Source organism: Gastrolobium bilobum, unplaced genomic scaffold (assembly GCF_033153095.1).
Source record: "Gastrolobium bilobum isolate Gb01-03AN ecotype WA unplaced genomic scaffold, APGP_CSIRO_Gbil_v1 utg44692, whole genome shotgun sequence".
In the NCBI taxonomy this organism is placed as follows: domain Eukaryota; kingdom Viridiplantae; phylum Streptophyta; class Magnoliopsida; order Fabales; family Fabaceae; genus Gastrolobium; species Gastrolobium bilobum.
This window is the reverse complement of record NW_026899819.1, coordinates 19,978-40,068: the sequence shown is the minus strand read 5'-3', so window position 1 is coordinate 40,068 and position 20,091 is coordinate 19,978. Positions and strand designations below refer to the sequence as shown.

The window sequence follows — 20,091 nt, the reverse complement described above, 5'->3', positions numbered from 1 at the left end:
TTGAAATGAATCAACTTATCTCTTTCTTCTTATTTTGTTTTTCACCTTGAAGTGGGGAAATGATCTATGTTCTGTCTATGTTACACCCAACAACAGGCCTACCTGGTTCCATAACATAGGACATCTGCGTTTATGTCTTCTTGACACCCGATTTCAATTTTTTTATGTAAATGCTCATAACAATGGCTGGGTTGCATCAATTGAGAAAAAGCTTGCGTCTTTTTTTATGCTGAAGTGAAATTGAAGAAAGAGGAAGGGGAGGAGAGAGAAAGAGCGTGGACAAAAGGGGTAGGTAAAATAAGAGTAAGCAGAATTATCTATCCCATCTGCAAATCATATAAAGACTAAAAGTAGAAAAAAGATGAAAATAGTTTACATCAAAAAGAAAAAAATGGACTGAAGACACAAAACAAAAACACAAAAAAAAAATATATAAAAAAGAAATTAGTGTTGTAAGTTTCTAATATTTTTAATTATTTTTGTTCTATTTTTGTTCTCTATTTTTATTTTTTCACTTTTAATCCTTTTTATCACTGTTAAAAGAAATAGAAGAAAAAATAAGACAAAAAAGAAGTAAAAGACAAAGAAATCCGTGTTATAAGTTTAAAACTTATTTGTTTTCATTTTCTTCTTCTTTTTTTCTTTTGTCCCATGTCTATTTTTTCTTCTTGATTTAGACATATTTAGTCTTTTTCTTCTTCTATTTTCATATTTTCACTTTTAGTCTTCTTTACCACTTTTAAAAGAAAAATAAGAAAAATAAAACAAAATTAGTGTTATAAGTTTCCAACATATTTGGTCTTATTTTTTTTTTCTATATCTTTGTTGCCATCATTATATTTTCTTCTTTTTAATCTAGACATATGTGATTTTATTTTACTTCTATTATTTCTGTTGTTGTCTTTAGTCTTTTTTCTTTTCTTTTTGATTTAAACTATTTTCATTTTTTTCATTTTTGATCTTTTCTGTTACTGTTATAAGTTTTATACTTATTTGATCTTATTTTTTCTTCTCTTTTTTTGGCTTTAATTTATTTTCTTCTTTTCGATTTAGACATTTTGGACTTTTTTCTTCAATTTTTTTTTTAATTTTAGTTTTCCCCATAAATGTTAAATTTCTAACATATTTGGTCCTATATTTTATTTTATTTTTTGTTTTACTTTTTTCTAAAAAAGGTAAAATAGGTAGATAGTTAAGTTTTTAACGGTATTAGTATTAAGAATAATGAGTTTAGATGATAAAACTATAAGGGATAGATGATTAAAAAAAAGTATAAGAGGATAAGTGATTCAAAACATTGAGTAATACCTGTTTTGAATTGAATTTTATTTATTTTATTGTCTCCTACTCGGTTCGAATTGAATTAATTGAGTAATACGGGTTATGTGAGTCCCCGTTCACTATTTTTTCTGTTTAATTAGGGATTTACATTTGTCATTTAATATAACACAACAAATTTTTCTACACACGCAATATTTTGTAGGGCTCACACTTTTTGAAGAAAAAAAAAAGAAATTACGGCACGCAAAACGAATCTCTATAACATTACACAATCACTTTTTCTATAACATAACTCTTATAACACCCGGTTCAATTATTACAATTCAGGACCACAACATCGCCATGCCAAAATGCTGTTGGCTCGTCCTTGGCATAAAGCACCTTCCAATTCCATTGACGTGATTTAAGGTATGGGAGAAAAGGGAATACAAGCTGTATTTTGGGTAAGCATGCTTGTCCTCAACAATAACATTATACATTGAATGTAATATTCGTACACAATTAAAAAATTAATAATATTATTAAATTTTATACCTGCTAGGCATCTAGTTACCTATAATTATAACTTAATAATTAAACCATATCTACGGAAGCTTAATTTAATATCAAGGTAACTAATTAATCTAAGCTTCTAAATGCATGCCTGGTTCTATTTAGTTTTCAGGAAATCTTTTTAAAAGGTTTTTTAATAGTATTTTAATTATAAACGATTTTAAATACAAAATATGTTAATATAAACACAAATAAGAGTGAGCTAGCAGTAAAAATAATAATTAGATAATGTACTTGAGACAGTAATTTAGGTTTTAGTATCACCATTGCACAACAAGAACATAAATTTTTTTTGGAATGGATCCCCTCATATATTATTTAGCATGATTATATTATGTGAAAAGATCTTAAACATACAAGAGTGAATTAGGGATGATAAGGGAAGAAAGAAAGAAAAAATATTAAAATAAGAAATTACACATTAATTTGTTTATTGATAATTAAGATCTTCTCACATGACAATGTTATGTTAAATAACACAAGAAGATATGTTTCCAAGAAAATTAAGAAATTAATTAGTCATACTCTTTCTATCATTAGTATTTGGGGATTAATTTTCTTATGTTACCGCTGATAAGATAGTTTCATGCAGACACATATATATGTGAGCCCCACCATTTATGTTTTAAAAAGAGAGAGTAAATATTTTTTTTGGTCCTCAGTAAATTTTACGATGTCCGCTTTAGTTCCTAGCAAATAAAAAAGTTATTCGTGATCCTTAAGAAATTCAAAATGGACTCATTTAGTTGAAATCATTGTCCCTCACAAATTCAAAAAAGACCCAAGGGTCCACTTTGAATTTCTTAGAGACGACGAATAGTCTTTTTATTTGTTAGAGACTAAAGCGGGTATCGTAAAATTGACTGAGGACCGAAAATAATATTTACTAAAAAAACTCAAACATCAATCTTTATGCCAGAAATACTGTTCACCATTCTCCTTGTAGAAGGGAAGTTTTTTTGGTGATCGAAGTCTCATGTGTCCTTACATTCAAGAGGTAACACTTGAACAAAATGTTATTTTTTATTTCTCCTTTCTTCTCATTAATGATATGATTTTAATTGGTCTTTTTATCCCATATAAGAAAATCAGTTCTGTTAGTATTTATCATTTAAACTCATAATTAAATTTGTTAACTCCATTACCATTCTAGAATAATCAGTTAGGAAATACTTTAATTAATTTTCAAAAGTGGAAGATGCCAGCTTCGTAATTAATCTGAAAATTCGGCCCATTTCAGTAATCTTCCTGTTTGATCCAACTGTCAGACTTTTCCCTCGTTATTTCACAAACACCCTTATCCAAATTTTTATTAAAAATATATAATATTTTATTTCAAATTTCATAACTTTATCGGCAAAAAATTGATATATTGTTTTTTAAATAAAAAATTATGAATTTATGACAGTTTTAAAAATAATTACATATTTATTACACAATATCACGTCTAATTTGGACGTCACCGTCTAAATTGGGCGTCACTCAAGAGTCAATCACGCCTAATTTAGGCATTACTTATCATGTGTTGACACGTGTAATATTTTTTTCAAAAAAAAAATAACAATTTAATCGTAAAACTTCCGAAGGCTTTAACTTTTGACTCGAGTATCCAAATCAGGTAATTCTTTCATTGATTCCACATAACTTTTCGAGATCTATGCAATGACATCTTATTTGACATATTTTATCTCTCACAAACACAATTTAAATTTGCAAAAATAGTATTATAAGAGCTGTTAAACCAAGAAGCCTCTGAGTTCTGGGTTTGTGATTTAATATAAACAAATAAATAAAGATTTGATTTGTGATTTAAACAAATAAATATAAACAAATAAATAATATTTTTCAAAAATAAAATCCTTCCTCCTTAGAGATTTAGAATATTTATTTAATTATTTCCTTTATTAATACAAATTTTTCAAATTAATTTTTGAGTTTAAATCACAAATCAAATCTTTATTTTGTTTTCCTTTTTCATAATAATTTTTATTTTTAATTTAAATCACAAATAAAATCTTTATTTGTTTGTTTATATTAAATCACAAACCCAGAACTCAGAGGCTTCTGGTTTTAACCGCTCTTAAAATATCATTCTTGTAAATTTAAATTATGTTTGTGAGAGATAAAATATGTCAAATGAGATGTCATTGCATAGATATCGAAAAGTTATGTGGAATCAAAAAAAGAATTATCTGATTTAGATACCCGAGTCAAAAGTTAAAGCCTTCGGAAGTTTTACGATTAAATTGTTAATTTTTTTTTTAGAAAAAAATATGACACGTGTCAACACCTGATGCGTGACGCCTAAATTAAACGTAATCGCCTCTTGAGTGACGTCCAATTTAGACGTGATTGGTGACGTCTAAATTGGACGTGATATTGTGCAATAAATATGTAATTATTTTCAAAACAACCATAAATTCATAATTTTTTATTTAAAAAACAATAAATTAATTTTTTTGCCTAACTTTATCTTATGTTATGTTTATTATATTCTCGGATAAAAGTAATTTTTTTTGGAAAGCATTAAAATAATATTCTTTGTCCTGTGAGATTCTGAAGGAACGGATTACGAATATTGGAAGTGTTGTTTGTTGCTTGGGCCAACTCACCTGAAAAATTTGAATTTCTGAACAAAAAAGCAAAAAAAAAAAAAAAAAAAGTCATCATCATCACCAACAAGGACATCAAAGACTTTCTTCCAAAGTTTAAAGTTCCTGTTTTAAGGAACGCACAAACACACATACAAAAAACACATAGGAGCGTTTGGTTTTGCAAAGAACAGAGCAGAAAAAACAGAACAATCCACTACAACAGCAATTTTCCCAAATTGTTGGTGTTTGGTTTTTATTATCTTTCTCTCTCTCCCTTATTTTTTGTTTCTCTCTCTTTGAGTCTGAGGAGGTTTGTTGTGCCCAACAACCTCAACCTCCTCGCTTGCTCTTCATTCCAACCTCGTAACTTTCGCTTTCAGTAATGGAAAACCGCGACCTTCCTAGATTTGGCAAATGCGTTTCTGGAGTTCGTTTTTGGAGATTGTGTTGATTGGCGCAACCACCAAACCAAAACGTTCTTTTCTTCTCACCCTTCAAGCTTATCCCTTTCAAACCCGAAGGAAAAAGAAAGGTGGCACTTTTCACGTAAATTCCCAACTGGGTTCTTCGATTTCATTGCTTTCTGGAATGCACTATCGGAATCAGGAAAAGGGGTGGTGAAATTTCAAGTTGGGTATGAGAATTTGAGGGAAAAGTTGTGAAATTTCTGTGATTTTTTATTTTTTTTTCATTTTTTTTCGGTGGAACCAAGTTACCAAGATGATGTTATCAGCTTCGCCAAATTCCTTAGCGAGGAGTTCGCTGGAAGAGATGCTTGATTCTCTTCGCCGGAAAGATGAGGAGGAGAAGCCGAAGGACTTGCCTCCGGCATTGCCGTCTCGGCCGACGTCGAGAGCTCGGCTTCCGTCAGCAAGAAGGTCATTGCCTAATAGCTTCAAGATTGTTGATGGTGATCCTTTCCTGAATGGAGAAGAGACCAAGAGGAAAGACAAGGAAATGGGGCACAAGAGGAAAGGTAGTTTTGGGGGCAAGAAGATTAAGTTGGATGTTGAATCTCCTTACATAGTCAAATCAGAAGAGAAAATGAGTGAACAATTATCATCACAAAGTCCAGTTTCAACATCTAATGATGATACTACTGCTTCTGTTGCTCCTCCATCAGGGGAATTGGAGGATGACAACATTGGTTATTTCATCAAAAAGGTAACTGGGAAGTTGAAGATGTTTATGATAATTGTTAATAACTGGCTGATTTATGGATAGTAACTCGATTAATTAACTAAGTTTTAACAGTGGTTCTTTTCTAGTGTTTGAATCTCTCAGTTAGTTTTCATTTTATCTGCTTCTTTTTTGTCTTATACGTTTTTCAGTTCTAGAATGATAAGTTTTTGGTGTTTGGATGGCTTGAATAAAATATGGTCGTTGGTGTTAAAAAAAGAAGATGTAATTGCGACACTGCAGCTTAACCATTTCAGAATTGCAAATAAAGTAACCTCTACCCATGTTAATTGGATTAAAAAGCTGCTTGGTTATTTTTAAATTTTAAAGATATCAAAATTCCTTGTTATTTCTTGGCTGATACTTCAATTCAGAGCTTTTATTCTTTTGATGTTTAATAACGGCACCACTGTTGTTCTTCAGGAGGTTAATATTCTGCATAGATAAATTGTTTGTGGCATGAGTACTTCCACTCCATTTTTTTCTTTAAAGAATGTATGTTGGCGGCTTTTATCTATTAAGAATTATATATGTTGAGACATTGTTAACGGGGTGTGCGTTTCTGTTAAATTTTCTTTCTGTTTTTGGTTGTTTCCACAGAAACTTCATGTTTGGTGTAGGCAACCAAGAGGGAAGTGGGGACTGGGAAAGATACAGTCAACTTCAGGAGAGGAAGCATCTGTTTCACTTTCAAATGGAAATGTAAATATTTAAGCTTTTTTGTGTCTCTGAAAGATAGTTTTCATTCTTGAGGATGCATGATAACAGGTCATTTGTGCCTCTGAGTTGTTACTACAGGTTATGAAAGTGGCCAGATCAGAGCTCCTACCAGCTAATCCTGATATTTTGGAGGGTGTGGATGATCTTATACAGCTCAGTTATTTAAATGAGCCCTCAGTTCTTCACAATCTTCATTTTAGATATTCTCAGGATACGATTTATGTATGTCTGCTGTTCTGGCTTGTTTTTCCTACTTGGATGATTATGTATGCACTCTCATATGCTACTTGTGCTTTTTGTATGCAGAGTAAAGCAGGGCCAGTTTTAATTGCACTCAATCCTTTCAAAGATGTCCAGATTTATGGAAATGATTACCTCTCAGCTTATAAGCAGAAATCTATTGACAGTCCTCATGTTTATGCTATGGCAGATGCAGCTTATAATGAGATGATAAGAGGTGAAATAAATTCTTTCATTCTTTCTCCTCCTTTGAAATCTTTATGATGTAGTTATATGATATAGATATGAAGGTTTTCTGATCATGTGTTCAACATTGCAGATGAAGTAAATCAGTCTATTATCATAAGGTCAGCACTCAGTACATCACGGGCTCCATTTTGTGCATTGCTCTTAATATATGTTCCTGAACTCATAGTATTGTATTTTTATTTTAGTAAGAAGATAAATTACTAGTATACTTGTTAATAATCACTGTCAGAAATTTGTTTACAGTGGCGAGAGTGGATCTGGGAAGACAGAAACAGCAAAAATTGCTATGCAATACTTAGCTGCTCTTGGTGGGGGTAGTTGTGGGATAGAAAACGAAGTTCTTCAGACAAATTTTATACTAGAAGCTTTTGGGAATGCAAAAACATCTAGGAATGACAACTCTAGCAGATTTGTGAGTTTGTGTTTACTTTTTTATTTTTTACGAAAGTTTGTGTTTATTTTCGATACAGTTGAACTTACTCCTGCTGCTGTTGTTCTATAAGATATCTATAGCTTGATAGGTTTTCTATCAACTATGTCCATAAACCTTCGCAATTTTAATCTGAAGGCTGTGCAGCACTTTGTGGTTGGTATCTAATACTGAGAGCAGTTTCATTGATATACATTTATAATTTGGTGCAGGGGAAGTTGATTGAAATTCATTTCAGCACAATAGGGAAAATTTGTGGGGCTAAAATTCAAACCTGTAAGCATGTTCAAGTCAAATATGTTACATAAAGTTTGCTCTTTTGTGATATCCATTTTTTACAATTAACTGACTTGACTTATTCTTATGGTTTTGTGTTTCTCTCTGCCAATTCCCATCTCCTAACTTGAACAGTTCTGTTAGAAAAGGTAACTTGTAATACCCTATTCAAACATAATTGTGGAACTGAAATATTTTTCTTTCTTTACTTATGAAACATTCATGTCTCCTGTGGGCAGTCAAGAGTTGTTCAACTGGCCAGTGGCGAGAGATCTTATCATATATTTTATCAACTTTGTGCTGGAGCTTCACCTGATCTTAAAGGTATATATCTACGGAATCTATATATTAGTTTGAGATAATGCACTTGAATATGACTGTTGAATTTGATCCTCCCAGTATTATCATTCCTCTGCCCTTTAATTTTATTTACAATTTTTAAACAGATGCTTAATTTTATGTGGAAATTCTTTGACTCCAATTTCTGAATGTGAATTTTTAAGTTACCTTCGCATTATTACGACTTCATCAGCTTAATTGGGCTTGTAAATATTTTTACTCAAACAGAATCATTTTATTTTCCTTTGCAGAGAGACTGAATCTTAGAGTGGCCAGTGAATATAAATATCTTAATCAGAGTGACTGCATGACAATTGATGGTGTTGAAGATGCTAAAAAGTTTCATAGGCTGATGGTATATTTTTTGACGGTTCATTTGTTCAACAATACCGTCTCTAAGTTTGTTATTGGCTTACTAAGATCTCGTGTCATTTTTTCTCCTTTTGGCAAATGTGTTTTTCCCCAGAAAGCATTAGATGTTGTTCAAATGAGCAAAGAGGATCAAGAGCTGGTCTTTAAGATGCTTGCTGCAATATTATGGCTCGGAAATATATCATTCCAAGTCACTGACAATGAAAATCACATTGAAGTGATGAACGATGAAGGTAAGATTCATAGCTTATGCACAATGCCTTTTGATGGGCTACTCATGCCTTATCATGTTTTGATGTGATAATTAAGTGGCATTTAATACTTAAAGCTAGCTGGGACTCACTTGGATTGTTTTCAATGCCATATCCTATATCGAAAACAAATACAGTTTGTCTTGAATTGTGTAGGACAGGGCTATGCGGGGGTTCGTATTGACTGTGACTAACATAGTAATATATGAAATTTCAGTTACACCTTAAAAGTGACTTTTATTTATATTTTCTTTTGGCAGCTGTAACCAGAGCTGTTTTGCTGATGGGTTGCAGTTCCCAGGAGTTAATGGCAGCATTATCTACCCATAAAATCCAAGCTGGCAAGGATACTATTGCCAAAACGTTGACATTGCAGCAGGTCTGTTTATTACTTAAACAATTTAATTCATATATTTTTTACGGCTCCTGAATGTATTATATCCAATTTTTTATTCTATGTTCAGGCAATTGATACAAGAGATGCATTAGCAAAATTTATCTATGCAAGCTTGTTTGACTGGCTTGTAGAACAAGTTAATAAGTCACTTGAAGTAGGTAAACGACGTACAGGGAGATCCATAAGTATCGTTGATATTTATGGGTTTGAGTCATTCCAGGTACACAGTTTGTGTTAGTATGTTTACTGATGCTTCATAGACTCTTCATTCGTGTTCTAATAATTTCTTGTTTTTCTTTTCTAGAAAAACAGCTTTGAACAGTTGTGTATAAATTATGCCAATGAGAGGCTTCAACAACATTTCAATCGGCATCTGTTTAAACTTGAGCAGGAGGTCAGCATCTAAGTTAAACCGTAATTTGAACGCAATAGCATGAATGTGGAATACAATTCCAGGAATTTTGTTTCTCTGTATTTGAAAAGTTTTACTACTTCTGTTATCTTTTGGAAAAGAGAAGATATGGTCAAGACTTCCAAAATTTTTGGCCAATGTAGAACATGACTAATTAAAATTAACTTGTCAAAGTAAAAATTTCTCGGCACAAGCAACCTTTGAAGTGCACAATCATAATACAGTTTAATCCTGACTAACCTATCTGAATCAGTGTATTGTTTACTTCTGTAAATTGTCTTTAATGATGTCCTAATGCTTTGAATTGATTGTGAACCATATAGTGTCTTGTCAACTAAGGCCTCATTTGTGTGTGTGTGTGTGTGTGTGTGAGTGAGAGAGAGGGAGAGGTAAAAAGAATTTACTAACAGAAATGTGCATAGAAGGGTAGACAAGAAAACAAGAAGATAGCATTAATATCACATGCTAAAGTTGTGTTCTTGAATAGGCTTGATATGCATGACAGCAACTTGCAATTCACATATCTTGTTTCAGGAGTACGAATTAGATGGTGTTGATTGGACCAAAGTAGATTTTGAGGACAATCAAGAGTGTTTGGATCTCTTTGAGAAGGTATTTATATGGTTTAAGTTTTCTAAAATTTATGAGTTCTTCCTCTCTTGCTGAAACTGAGGGCAGTATGTCTTTTACAAAGCAGATTATTTTCAAAAAAATATATATGTTAAGGTCCCAATATTGGAGTTCACATTATTCTTTGTGACTAGTATACTCATTGTGTTCTCTGTTGTAAAATGTGTAGAAGCCTCTGGGGCTACTCTCTTTGTTGGATGAGGAATCACATTTCCCCCGGGCCACTGATCTAACATTTGCCAACAAAATTAGGCAGCACCTTTACGCTAGTCCTTGCTTTAAAGGGGACAGAGGCAAGGCTTTCAGTGTTCATCATTATGCAGGGGAGGTTAGTAGCTGCTAAATATTTAAGGAGCTTTAGAAGCTATTCACTTTGGTTGTTTTTAAAGTCAAATTGATCCTTAAATTTAGTTGCTACAAAATCTACATGGTTATAGTTTTTAAAGTTGAATTAATCCTTCAATTTACTTGTTTAAGCTTTGTGTTCATTTTTAAAATATTGCAGATAGAGTATTATAATATCATGCATAAACCTGCTTCGCACTGATATTGTAAGACAGTAGAAATAACTGTACTAATAAGTAGGGGCGTAAATGGGCTAGACTGATCTACAGGGGCCTACGACCTAGCCTATATTAGGTTAAGCTTACCCTATTAGAAATAGTAAAATAGAATAGATATAGGCTTTTAAAAAAACCTATTTAGAAAATAGGCCATAGGTTTTTTTTGTACATATCAGGCCTATAAGCCTACAAGCCGGCCTATATCATATTATTTTTTTTTAAATAAAATAAATAAAATTATTATTTTAATAAATTTGAATAATAAAGTAATATTATTTTAGTTATTCTTTTAATTGTTGAATGTTTAATAGGCTTAAACATGCTAACAGGTCTAGGCAAGGCTTTTATTTTTTAAATATAGGTCAGAGCAGACTTGTAATTTGGGGCCTACACAGGCTAACAGTTCAGGCTAGACCCAATGTTTTTTACACAGGCTTGGCCTATTTAAGTCAAAGCCTAGCCTAGCCTATTTACACCCTGATGGAACCAGAAAAATAACATTGAAATTATAGAGATAATGAAGGCCATGCCTCTTTTACATACACTAATATGCAGAAAATAAACCCCAAGAAACCTCAACTCCCCCTCAAACCAAATACCTAGGCTCAAGAGTTCCCTAGAGATCTCTCAATTTCCCCACTAAACCAGTATTGAATACATGCATACCTCACACTCCCACACTCCCCTCCTTATATCCTATCATAGGAATATTCTAGAATATTTCTCGTAACAAACTAACTAACTCAGGCCCATTCTAATTAACTCAGGTCCATCAATACTCCCTTTCCAAAATTCACCTTGTCTTCAAGGTGAAGAGAAAGGGCAGATAATTTGAGAGGATTTTCCACCTGGATCCCATTGTTTGAAACATATAGCCCAAGTAATGATTGTAATCAAAAATAGTCACCGTCGGATCCCGTTGTTTTCTCGCTTCCATACTGCACATGCTCCCAATGCTCTATAACTTGTCTGACCAAGAAGCAGGGGGTACTCCCACCCTGCTCAAACTTTCGTTTCTGCCCTATTTGCGGGCCTTTCATTTTTTCTGCAAAAAATAGCTTCTAGCCACAACCATTTTTTCTTAAGCTCAAAGACATCCGATTTTGTAGCCCCATGACGAGACCCTTTGAATCTGACGCAATTTGCCCCCTCTTCCCCATAATCATCACATGCCCAGGAATAAAAACAGCATGCTTGAAACATAGGTTTCGGCTTCTAATGTCATTAAGCACCTCTTGCGTCAATCGACAACATTGCAACCCACTGTGTCTGTTTTGGCTGCCATTTTCACAATTCTGATTTTTCCTTGCTTCACTGCTCTAAACTCTACGTGAAAACCCGCATCGTAGTGGAAACGAAAATTTGGCAACCGTCCATTGTTAAGCACCTCCGGCATGAGACGACTGAACCTTGCCGCTCTCACTTCTCTATTCGTGCTAGGGCTGCAAGTACCAATAGCTCCCCCTTGGTTTGTCATGCTGGTCTCAAAAGGTTTCCCAATTGAAGACCCATTACTTTCATTTCATCCTCTTGCACTTCTTCTTCTTTTTCTTTTTCCATAATTTCTTCTGCTTCTTTTTCTGAGTTTTGATATGCCTTAGCGTCTCCTTCTCCTTCGTCTTCTTTCCTTTCTTCTGTTTCTCTTTCGGAGTTTTGACCTTCTTCTACTTCGTCTTCTACGCACCCTGTCGTTACCTTTTTTTTTCTTCTTTTTTTTGTTCGTGGATTCCTTTTCCTGGCAGAATACCTCTTTCTTTTTTTGCTTCTTTTTCTCCCTTTTCGATTCTTGCTCTCTGTTCTTTGTCAAAACACGGATCTATGCGGTTTATTAACTTCCAAATGTTTTTCTGAAGTTGATGAAAAGCGTCTTCAACCCGATCCATTCCTTCTTCCATTCGGTCCATGCTTGCTTCCAATTGATCCAAGCTCCTCTCCATTCTGTTCACACTGTTTTCCATTTTTTTTATTTTTTTTCCAGATCTGGACCAGAAACACCCCTAGATCGGAAGTGCTCTGATACCAAATTGATGGAACCAGAAAAATAACATTGAAATTATAGAGATAATGAAGGCCATGCCTCTTTTACATACACTAATATGCAGAAAATAAATCCCAAGAAACCTCAACTCCTCCTCAAACCAAATACCTAGGCTCAAGAGTTCCCTAAGGTGGCGTTTGGTTGAGGAGAAATTTTTAGAATACTAGAGAAATAGAATTGATAGAGAAATGGTAAGAAAGTGAGATAAAGTGAGATAGATAGGAAAATGCAAAAAAAAGTAGTTTGGTTGGATAAAATTTTACCAGGAAAGTATATGAAAATTTTGAAATCCTATTGTTTGGTTTTAGAAAAAATATAGATAGATAAATGATATAAAATTACAATTTTATCCCCATACCCATGTGGAGGGCTAACAGTGAGAGCCTTATTATCCTCCTTTTTTAGAAGGTCTTCCTCACCCAAATCATGGAGAATCGAATTCAACACCTCAGCATTGATGTTCCCAGACGCAGTAGCATCAAATCCAGAATCAACTGAACCCAAACTTGGTGAGAATCCCTTCAGAATAGACCCCAAAAAAGGCAACGTTGCAAGAGCCATAGCCAAAAACACAGACCTTGAAACAATGCGAATAAACCGTGCATCAGGAATCTTGATAACAAAAACAGTATCAGAATTCAAACTAATCCTTCCATCATGCAAATGATGCTGTTCATCTTGCTCCTATACCCACGACCCAATTCCATTTCCTACCTTTGCAGCAAAAATGGAGAAGACCCAGATGCAGAAAACTGAAGATGATTGCGAGAACGAAGAAACAATAAGCCAGCGAATCGAAAAGGTTGGAACTTTAACGAGCGCAGAACCTTGCAGCGGTGTGGTTTCCACCCATAAGAGCCACACTGTTACTTTGCTTTCAACAATAAAGGAGCATTAACTGTCTCATCCTCTCTGCCTCCATTGTGCCTCAAAGGGTATATTGGTCAAAGAAATTAAGCAAACATTGACTTAGCCGTGCTTTTGCAAAAACCCACATGCGAAAATGGATTTCTAACAGTGCCGAAAGCCGTGTTTCTCATATCCACCTCAGAAATCTATGCATTTTAGTTGTCTGGTTTTTTGTCTGAAGGAGCTTCACCAAACTTGGGGTTCGTGGAAACCTTGTGTCAAATGCCTAGGAAAATTTCAAAAAGAAGCCAGCCAAACACCACCTAAAGATCTCTCAATTTCTCCACTAAACCAGTATTGAATACATGCATACCTCACACTCTCACACTCCCCTCCTTATATCCTATTATTTAGGAATATTCTAGAATATTTCTCATAACAAACTAACTAACTCAGGCCCATTCTAATTAACTCAGGTCCATCACACCCCTACTAATAAGTAATATCTATGTTATATTAAGTCATTGATTTCCTTCTGTTATGATCTGTAATATAATCATATACAGCATATATTTTGTAAAGGCCCAACTTCCCTTATATGATCATTTATCATTTAGTGGAAATTTTTTTTATGTTAAACATGCAATTTTGCCTCTAGGAAAATGTCTTAGCTGGAGTTTTTTTGTTAAGTGGCTATGAGAAATTTCTGCTGTCTAATTTTGTTTTTCTGAGCCTTAAGGTGTATATTGAAAGTGCACCATGGAGGCCAATTTTGTATTTTTGTTTCTGATTGTTCTAACATCTGGTCCTCAATCAGGTTTTGTATGATACAAACGGCTTTCTAGAAAAGAACAGAGATGCACTGCCATCTGATTCCATTCAACTACTGTCATCATGTAGTTGTGAACTACTGCAGTTGTTCTCCAAAATGATTAACCAGTCTCAGAAGCAATCAAATTCCCTCCACATAGGTACTCATGACTCACAAAAGCAGAGTGTTGGCACAAAGTTCAAGGTATTCTTGTAGTGTTACTTGAGCTGGTTCTACATCTTTAATATTTGAAAACAAATTATGACACTATTGAATGGTGGGTGATGATTGTGGATGATTAACTCTCCTAAAAATTATATGATTTAATAACAGTGGACGGGGATTTTAGGAGTATATTAAGAAATGAGCAAAATGCCATAATTTGAGGGAAATAAGTCTAACGAATCTCTTTCATTCTTTTAGGGTCAATTGTTCAAGTTGATGCATCAGTTGGAGAGCACCACACCTCACTTTATTCGCTGTATAAAGCCAAATACTAAGCAACTTCCTGGAATATTTGACGAAGATCTTGTCCTACAACAGCTTATGTGTTGTGGAGTTTTGGAGGTTGTAAGGATTTCAAGGGCTGGATATCCTACTCGAATGACGCATCAAGAGTTTGCTGGAAGGTAATGGAGAAACCTACTATAGATTTTAGATTATATTGAATAATGGGTTGATTTAAGCTCCTGCATACATTTAGGTATGGGTTTTTGCTTGATGAGGCCAACGCAACTCAGGATCCATTGAGCATCTCAGTCGCTGTTCTGCAACAATTTAATATACCACCTGAAATGTACCAAGTTGGCTACACCAAACTGTATCTTCGAACTGGGCAGGTATGTCCAAGTAATTTCATGTTTTCACTTCTCAAAACTACACTTTAGCATATATGTAGACTATTTATTGAGTTAAAAGGCAAAGAGCCATAGTGTTGGGAGCTGGGCATTGGATACGGTGGCAATGGGATCCATTAATCCATGATCCATCCACATCGAAATCCAATCCTTTCCTTTGAATTATATCAATATACTTAATGGATTGGATTAGTTTTAGTTAATGGATGCTTAATGAACCAACTAAATTATTTATTGGATTGGATGTCACAGGTTAAAGAGTGAAATACATTTGGACATAGGAGTAGATGCATTTAATTGAGAGAAATACAAAGGTAGAGAATGAAAGTATTTGGACAAAGGAGATTATCGACGCATCTATTCTAGGAATTGTTAGAATATGTCATAATATCATAATTATATCTTGGTATAGCTTTAGACTATATTAGATGATCTCTTAGGAGTTGTTCTGTTTTCATATTTCTTTACATTTTATGTTTTGTTTTCTTATTTAATTAAGATTAAGAATCTTCTATTAGTATAAATAGAGCTTAGTGCTTTGTATTTTTTATCACAAATAACACATCATATCAAGTGATTCAAGTCAATATTAGTTCTAGAATATTCGGTCTCTAACCCGTTAATTTCAACAGAAATCATAGTTAAGTTATGAGAGAGAGAGAGAGAGAGAGTCAGTTTTTTTTATTAAACAAAATATAATTTCAAATGGATGAGTTGGATATTCTTATATCCTATCCATTGAAAGGGATTAGTTTGTGGATTGGATATCTTTCCATTAAGATGATTATGGTTGGGTTGGATGGTTTTAGCAAGTTTTTAATGGATCATAAATCGATTAATGGTTTATTGTTTATCCATTCATTACGATCCAAAATTGACCACCCTGATCATGGTTGACTTGACATGACATGGCAGTTGATGTGTAGAAAGTTATCAACTATATGCTTTTACTAAATATGTTGTTTCTGAAATTGAAGTTGTTTGCTTGGCAGAGCATTGAATTATATTTTGTCTTTAAATATCATGTTTCAGCTGGATTATATATTAATTCATGTAGTGGTTTCTCTGATTTGATTTTCGTGTTCTCTGGTTGATTTTGTAGATTGGTGCATTGGAGGATAGGAGGAAACTGATTTTGAAGGGAATACTTGGGGTTCAAAAATCCTTTCGTGGTCATCAAGCTCGTAGTTATTACCATGAACTAAAGAATGGAGCGACAACTTTACAATCATGTAATGCCAGGCTTACTATTAGTTTTGTTTGGATCAAAAGTACTGAGCTGATTCTAGGCTTTATGCACATTTTTCCTTTTTCTATCTTTTTCCTTTTTTGCTGATTTTTCAAGTTGGATGTTTTTCATAAAAACATAATCCATAATAAACCAAAAAGATACCCTGGTGCTTTTTTGCTTCTATTTTTTAAAATCTATATCTGAGGACCTTATTGATATATATTTAGTTAAGAACTTCATGTACCTAAACTGATGACCTAAATAGTCAAATTCTTATTGCAAGTGATTTTTCTTGGTTATAGTTTTTGTCTATATCTTAATTGCTATTTTGGTTATATTGTAGTTGTTCGTGGAGAAATTGCGAGAAGGAAATATGGTATTATGATGAAGTCTTCTATAACTATTTCTACTGAAAAAATTGAGGTGTTACAGGCAGTCATAATTCTACAATCTGGTTAGTATTTCTGTTATTGTCGAGTTTACACTCAGGATGGTCATTGCATATGATTTTTGCTTATTGTTTGTTTCCTTTTCATGTAGTGATTCGTGGGTGGCTGGTTCGAAAGCGTGCTAGTGGCTTGAGTAAGTTAAAGAAATATCCTGAAAATGCAAAAACTAAGCGAAAGTCACGTGAGAAGATGTCAGAAGTGAAGGTACTTTACTATGCACGTTTTCAATTTAGAAAAATGCACTAAACTCCAGTCTTGCTTTCTCTGAGTTTTAATTTTGTTCACTCATTGGTTTTGTTCTTTTTCAGTTGTTTTATACATATAAATAATATTTCTTATTTCTTCCATCCTTCTAAAAAAGTTGTGGCAATTTGGAGTTTCTAATCTAATATCATGTATTTTTCAGTTCATTTTCAACCCATCATTTAATACCTTTACTGAGACAAGTGACTACGGAGGTGTTTGATATGCCAAAATCTTAGATTTCTAGGTATCTTTAAATCAAAGTACACGAGAATTTAAGGCCCCGTTTTTGGTGGCACATGAAAGTGGATAAAATTAGAGACACTCCAATTAAAAGGGGGAGACAGATTTAACTTTAGGGTTTATGGAACTTAAATGTGTTTATGGAACTTTTCATATTAAAGAAATTAAATCGGAGTTAAGGCTTATATTTGTTCATTAGGGTTGTAAAATTGTAAGTATATATCAGCACATATTTGCGTAAGATTTAATTGGTAGCAATCAAAGTTGTCCCTTAAACGAGATTAACATCTCACAAATTGTGTTTATGCCTACTTTTATAGTAGTCAACTGCAAGATATCAAAAAGCTTTCTTTTAACTTGATTTTTGTGGTTGTTATACTAACTGTTATGCCAACTTAAAGTACTTATTTGCTCGATGGTGTGGTCAAAAGCTTAATTTGTCTCCCCCTTTAGCTTTCTGTACTGCCTTCTGCAGAAACATTCAATGATGTCTTCCTTGTGTGCCTCTTGAATGAATATATCTTACGGATATAGAATGCTGAACTGCATAATTCTTGTGAAGTTGCCAACTACTCAAGATGGTAAATGTCTTGTATTTTTTTGGTTTAGCAGGATGTGTCCAAAGAGCGGGTCCAGAATCTGCCTTCAGCTTTAGCAGAACTCCAACGGCGGGTTGTCAAGGCTGAATCAACTATAGAGCAAAAGGAAGAGGAAAATGCTGAATTGAGGGAACAACTAAAACAATTTGAGAGAAGGTGGATTGAATATGAGACAAAGATGAAATCAATGGAGGATATGTGGCAAAAGCAGATGGCATCTTTGCAAGTGAGTTTTCAGCTCATACAAGTTCTCAATTTTTGTCATACACATGAATGTTACTGTAATGGATGAAGTTGATTGATCTGATCAAACCAAACTTTTAACTAGCTCATTATGCTGTTATAATGGACTAGTTTGTTATTGAGATGGATTTTGCTTTGCATTTATCATTGCTGATACTGAGAATAATATGTTAGTTGTATTGATTTTCGTTTTTACCATGAGATTGTTGCAACCTTGTTCACTAGATAAGTCCAATGCATAAGGGTTTTAAATCTAACAGAAGATTCTGATTGCAATTTCAATTCAGATGAGTCTTGCTGCTGCTAGAAAGAGCCTTGCTGAGAATGGCAATGGTCAACCAGTAAGAAATGATGTTATGTCACCTTTCGGCTATGATTCCGAAGATGCTACTTCCATGGGATCTCGAACACCTCGAACGCCGGGTGCGAGCACACCTTTGAAGTATTCTACTAGTCTTTCTGAGGCTGGAGCAGGGAGAGATGCTAATGGAACTTTGAGTACAGTTAACAATCTCATGAAGGAATTTGAGCAGCGCAGACAAACCTTTGATGGGGATGCCAGAGCTCTACTTGAGGTTAAAACAGGACAATCTGTGAACACGAATTCTGTTGAAGAACTTAGGAAACTCAAACATAGGTTTCAGGGGTGGAAGAAAGAATACAAGGTTAGATTACGTGAGACAAAAGCAAGACTTCAAAAACTCGGTAATTCTGAAGTGGAAAAAGGTCGGCGAAAATGGTGGGGAAAATTCAGTTCTAGAGCACTATAACATTCAGTTTTGGATTATTGTCTTTGCTAAAAGTGTATAAAAGGTGAAGATTATGCAAAAAATGGCAAAATGGGTTGATGTCATAAACTGTGTCTGTCTTTTCCAGGAGATGCTTCTTCTATATCCTACGGGAACACTTGATGAGTGTTACTGTTGTACTACTTGGTGAAGGGAAGGAAATTGTATATGTACCAATTTTGTTGCATGGTGGAAGTTGTGCATAGTTGTAGACTTATAGGGTTGCATAGTTGTATTGAGTAGTCTAGTTTGGTCATGTATATTCTGTTGTTGCTAATGTAATGTAAAACACAGCCTCCGGGTATAAATAGTTAGTGTTGATATCTTCAATGTAAGAAGAAAAAAAAATTCATCTCTCTTTTTGTGTTTTTGGTATGTCTTTGACTGCATGGTTAAATCAATATAAACTCAATTAATTGGTGCTCATTTTCACCGTTGTTGAATATTGGTCTTTTATAATTGATTTTTATAGAATTAAAAGGGGAATTAAATGATCTTTGTTTGTTTTATTTTTTGGTTAAAGCATGTGATCTATTGCTAAGAATTGATTCTTTTCTTTTTACTAAAACTCTGTAGTTTATGCCAAAGAGAAGAAGAGTATTGAAAGAGGCAAAGAACTTTGAAAGATTTTGTACTCTAATAACTGATTGCTTTTGATTACCAAAAAAAAAACTGATTGCTTTTAAGTTAGGAAATTATCTTAAGTGTGGAAATTACTTGTCTGCTCTGAATATTAACAATTGTAATGTTTTTGAATGTTGAAGGGGGTTAGAGAGCGATAAAGAATGATTAAGGCTTTGAATAAAACTTTTAAGTGATAAAAGTAAAACGCAAGAAATAAAAAAAATAAAAAATATTAAATAAAAAGCATAAGCATGTAATATTTTAAAAATTCAGAAAAAAATAACATGAATTTTTTAATAAATTACAATTATTAATATTTTAATTTTTTTATACTGACCTTAAGTAAACATATGTTAAAAAACCCTTTTAATAAATGGAGATATATTAATAAACTAAACAATTGTTATTCTAATTACTAAGTTACATGGAAAATATATTTTTCATGTTACATGGGATAATTTATCTCTTATATCATACAAAAAGTGTGAAACCCAATTTTTTCTTTCTCTCTCTTTTTCTTATTAGGTGCCACTTATTTTTTTGTGTTTTACGTGAGATAACAGGAGAAACATATTCCTCAGGTAAAGCAATATCAACCCGATTATAGTGAAAATAAAAAATCTCTCCAAGG

General features: G+C 33.4%; 1 protein-coding gene across 1 annotated transcript; it reads left to right on the top strand.

Moving 5' to 3' along the window:
• Positions 1-5,147: 5,147 nt before the first annotated feature.
• Positions 5,148-19,142, top strand: LOC133293756 (myosin-2-like). Its single transcript, XM_061492357.1, has 24 exons — positions 5,148-5,591; positions 6,207-6,308; positions 6,405-6,548; positions 6,633-6,783; positions 6,886-6,913; positions 7,059-7,227; positions 7,458-7,521; positions 7,657-7,670; positions 7,761-7,845; positions 8,112-8,215; positions 8,327-8,465; positions 8,744-8,862; positions 8,948-9,100; positions 9,185-9,274; positions 9,827-9,904; positions 10,092-10,250; positions 14,190-14,387; positions 14,607-14,812; positions 14,887-15,022; positions 16,143-16,272; positions 16,615-16,725; positions 16,812-16,924; positions 17,819-18,031; positions 18,336-19,142. The coding sequence occupies exons 1-24, from the start codon at positions 5,148-5,150 to the stop codon at positions 18,816-18,818; spliced, it is 3,633 nt and encodes a 1,210-aa protein (XP_061348341.1). The 3' UTR covers positions 18,819-19,142.
• The last annotated feature ends 949 nt before the right edge of the window (positions 19,143-20,091 follow it).